The sequence below is a fragment of the Monopterus albus genome, unplaced genomic scaffold (assembly GCF_001952655.1).
Source record: "Monopterus albus unplaced genomic scaffold, M_albus_1.0 scaffold31.1, whole genome shotgun sequence".
In the NCBI taxonomy this organism is placed as follows: Eukaryota; Metazoa; Chordata; class Actinopteri; order Synbranchiformes; family Synbranchidae; genus Monopterus; species Monopterus albus.
Window position 1 is genome coordinate 1,280,795 of NW_018127911.1, and position 3,478 is coordinate 1,284,272.

The following is a 3,478-nucleotide window of genomic DNA, read 5'->3' on the forward strand; positions in this document are numbered from 1 at the left end:
CGCTCTCACCAAGGCTCTTCTCCCCCGATAGCTCAGTTTGGCCAGACGGCCAGCTCTAGGAAGGGTTCTGGTCGTCCCAAACATCTTCCATTTAAGGATTATGGAGGCCACTGTGCTCTTAGGAACCTTAAGTGCAGCAGAAATTTTTTTTGTAACCTTGGCCAGATCTGTGCCTTGCCACAATTCTGTCTCTGAGCTCTTCAGGCAGTTCCTTTGACCTCATGATTCTCATTTGCTCTGACATACACTGTGAGCTGTAGGGTCTTATATAGACAGGTGTGTGGCTTTCCTAATCACGTCCAATCAGTATAATCAAACACAGCTGGACTCAAATGAAGGTGTAGAACCATCTCAGGGATGATCAGAAGAAATGGACAGCACCTAAGTTAAATATATGAGTGTCACAGCAAAGGGTCTGAATACTTATGACCATGTGATATTTCAGTTTTTCTTTTTTAATAAATCTGCAAAAATGTCAAAAATTCTGTGTTTTTCTGTCAATATGGGGTGCTGTGTGTACATTAATGAGGAAAAAAATGAACTTAAATGATTTTAGCATATGGCGGCAATATAACAAAGAGTGAAAAATTTAAGGGGGTCTGAATACTTTCCGTACCCACTGTACATGGCAGTATCGCCAAGTTTTAGCCCCAGTCTCCTGCATCATCCACTCCTTTTGAACACTGTTGCATGTAAAGCAATTTTAGTTCACTGGTTATCTGAAATGACCATTTGCTTTCTTTTATACAGTATTTTAGCTTCCCTGCCACTGTAGCTCCGTTTAAATGTTCTGTGCTGCCCCTGAGCCAAAACCAGGAATTCATGCCCTTTGTGAAGGAGCTATGTAAGTGCCCACATAACTATCATGCATATTCTGGTTTTGTCTGAAGAGAAGAAATGGCATGTCCTACATTCTTGGTTAACTTTTTTCATTTTGTCCCTCTCAGCTGAGGCGATGACCAGAAACAGTGTTTCTCACAAAGTGGACGACTCTTCCGGATCCATTGGGAGGCGTTACGCTCGGACAGACGAGATTGGAGTAGCATTTGGCATCACCATTGACTTTGACACAGTGAATAAGCAGCCTCACACAGCCACTCTGCGAGACCGAGACTCAATGAGGCAGATCAGGGCCGAGGTACAGCACACTTTCTATTATTTAGTTTCGTTTAAAACTTCTTTACTTCACATACACCTGTGTCTAAATCAGTCACTTTGTAGTAGCTCTTGTGTAGAAGGGTGTAAAAAGAAACAGTCCACTTATTTTCTGTATAGACGTGCATACAGTTCATAAAGTATTCCTCTGTGCCATAGCTCAGCAGCAGTTTTCTCAGATTTTCTGCCTGAATTCGCACGTCGTGACTAATGTACCATGAATTTTTTTTCCTGTCTTTATGACGCGCTCAGTTTGTGCCACAGGTGTCAAATGAAGTGGCACTACACAAAGCAGCCAGCATGTGTTGCCCTTAAGGCCATCACACTTTGAAAAGCCTATTTTGTGATGCTCTTACATCTCCAAACAGGATAATTCTGTTTTCATGAACATGTTCCCTGAAAAATTAATAGTCCTGGGTGAAGCACTTGACATTGTTTCAAAGAATCATTCATTACTCAGTGGAGCATTTAATTTTTAATTACACACCACATTTCACACAATCAAGCGAGACACTTCTTCTCTCCTCAGGTCAGTGATTTGCCTGCGATTGTTCGGGACTTGGCCAATGGCACGTTGACCTGGGCAGAAGTGGAGAGCAAGTACCCCATCTTCGAAGGACAGGAGACCAGCAAAAGGGACACTAATGAAGAGTAAAGCTGACTCACGTGTCAGTCACTCCATGAAAATCCACAAACTTTTTGCAAATGCATCACCAGGAAGAATATTGATACGCAATATATTGTGATAAGCTGTGGTGGTGCATCACTGCAGTCGCTTCTGATGCCATGTATTCATTATATAGAACAGTTGTGGAAAAGATAACTGCTCTTTCTTTGATGAGCAGCATTTCATTCATGTACGATCATGTATGTTTAAAAAAGGAGAAAATGTAAGCAGATTGTCAGTGGGACCTCTCATTCCAGTTTTCAGGCAGATTGGATTGAGATACTGTTTCAATAAAACCACCCAGCACTTACTGGATATGGCGGTACAACTAAGGTTTCTGTATTCTGTTTTCAAAGCTGAATAACATGCAACCACTGATATTCAGTGGTCCCTGTGAAAGCATCAATCACTACAGTTGAAAGGTGGAACCAACAGCCCCAGGTTGAGAAATCACCAACTACAATTCTGAAGCACTGGTCTGTGAAACATGTCATGAACGATTTAGTCCATTTCTTAGCCTGAATCATAGCATATATCAATTTACCTATGAAAGATGAAAATATAGCAGAAGTTTTTTAAATATAATGGGGGGGAAATGTTTATCTTAACCACGAGCTGGCACCAGATAGTTCATTGTTAATGGGGAGCCCCTGGTGTTTGAGTAAGACCTCCTCCAGCACCTATTGGCAGCATCCATCTATCAGTGTGTGCACATGGATGATGTAGATAATATTCTGATGAAACTTGATTTTGCTGTGGGAAACCTCCAGCATAGTAGGTGAGGAGAGGATTATATATGTACAGGTCTTCACCCTATGACTTTTAAAACCCATCACTCCTTCAGTGGTATAGCCCATTGCCAACATGGAAATTCTGATTTCTTGTCCAATGCCAAGGGTGTAGACAAAGGGCTACCACAACTACAGAAGCACCCGATCATCTTTAATAATCAGGTCCTTTAAATGTGTGTTATTACCTACTGTATATTGCAAAGAGCCCAGGCTTTAATACCTACATTGTTTCAGTATTGGTCAGATTATGGTTCACATTCCTACAAGCATTTGTGCTTAAATTACCAGACATCTATATAAAATGCATAATTATTCTGCATCATGTACACAATGCACAGCAGGGGGCGGAAAAGTCGGCGAGTGTCAGTAACTTATTTCTGGCCCTCTGCTCCCTAATGGGATGACTTGGCCATGTCCACTGCTAATAAATAGTGATGTGACGTTCCGTATCGAGGCTTCGAAGCGTGTGCCGAATAGGGGAGGGGGCGTTTCCGCGATGCGCGTATCGAGGCTTGCGTCATTTAGGGGAGGAGCTGAAAATGATGACGTCCGAAGCCTCGCTGCCCGGCTATACCACGTGACTGATTCAGGAAGTGGTTCGGATTTTGCCAGTTTTGACAGCGATACAACCCCCTCAGGCTCCATTCAAAATGTGGGTGTTTGATGGAGAGTTGCGGTCAGTGACAGTTTGGATAGAGTTTGAGATAGTTTGGAGAGAGTTTGGAGATTTAGGAGAGTGAGGAGAGAGAGTCAGGAGAGAATGGAGCCAGCTAAGAAGAGGAGGATGTCCCCTGTGTGGGAACATTTTGATCTCATTCCTCCCAACAAGGTATGTACAGTAATATTTCTACAGAAGATTTTTTTT

General features: G+C 42.5%; 1 protein-coding gene across 1 annotated transcript; it reads left to right on the top strand.

Annotated features, from left to right (window-relative positions):
• The first annotated feature begins 722 nt into the window (after nucleotides 1-722).
• Nucleotides 723-2,150, top strand: LOC109958290 (glycine--tRNA ligase-like). Its single transcript, XM_020596825.1, has 3 exons — nucleotides 723-844; nucleotides 948-1,138; nucleotides 1,685-2,150. The coding sequence occupies exons 1-3, from the start codon at nucleotides 823-825 to the stop codon at nucleotides 1,808-1,810; spliced, it is 339 nt and encodes a 112-aa protein (XP_020452481.1). The 5' UTR covers nucleotides 723-822; the 3' UTR covers nucleotides 1,811-2,150.
• Nucleotides 2,151-3,478: the final 1,328 nt, after the last annotated feature.

Excerpts from the sequence above, each read along its gene's own strand:
- LOC109958290 (XM_020596825.1), top strand. The coding sequence starts at position 823 with ATGCCCTTTGTGAAGGAGCTAT. Across the intron at positions 845-947 it reads GCCCTTTGTGAAGGAGCTAT|CTGAGGCGATGACCAGAAAC; the intron begins GTAAGTGCCCAC and ends TGTCCCTCTCAG. Across the intron at positions 1,139-1,684 it reads TGAGGCAGATCAGGGCCGAG|GTCAGTGATTTGCCTGCGAT; the intron begins GTACAGCACACT and ends TTCTCTCCTCAG.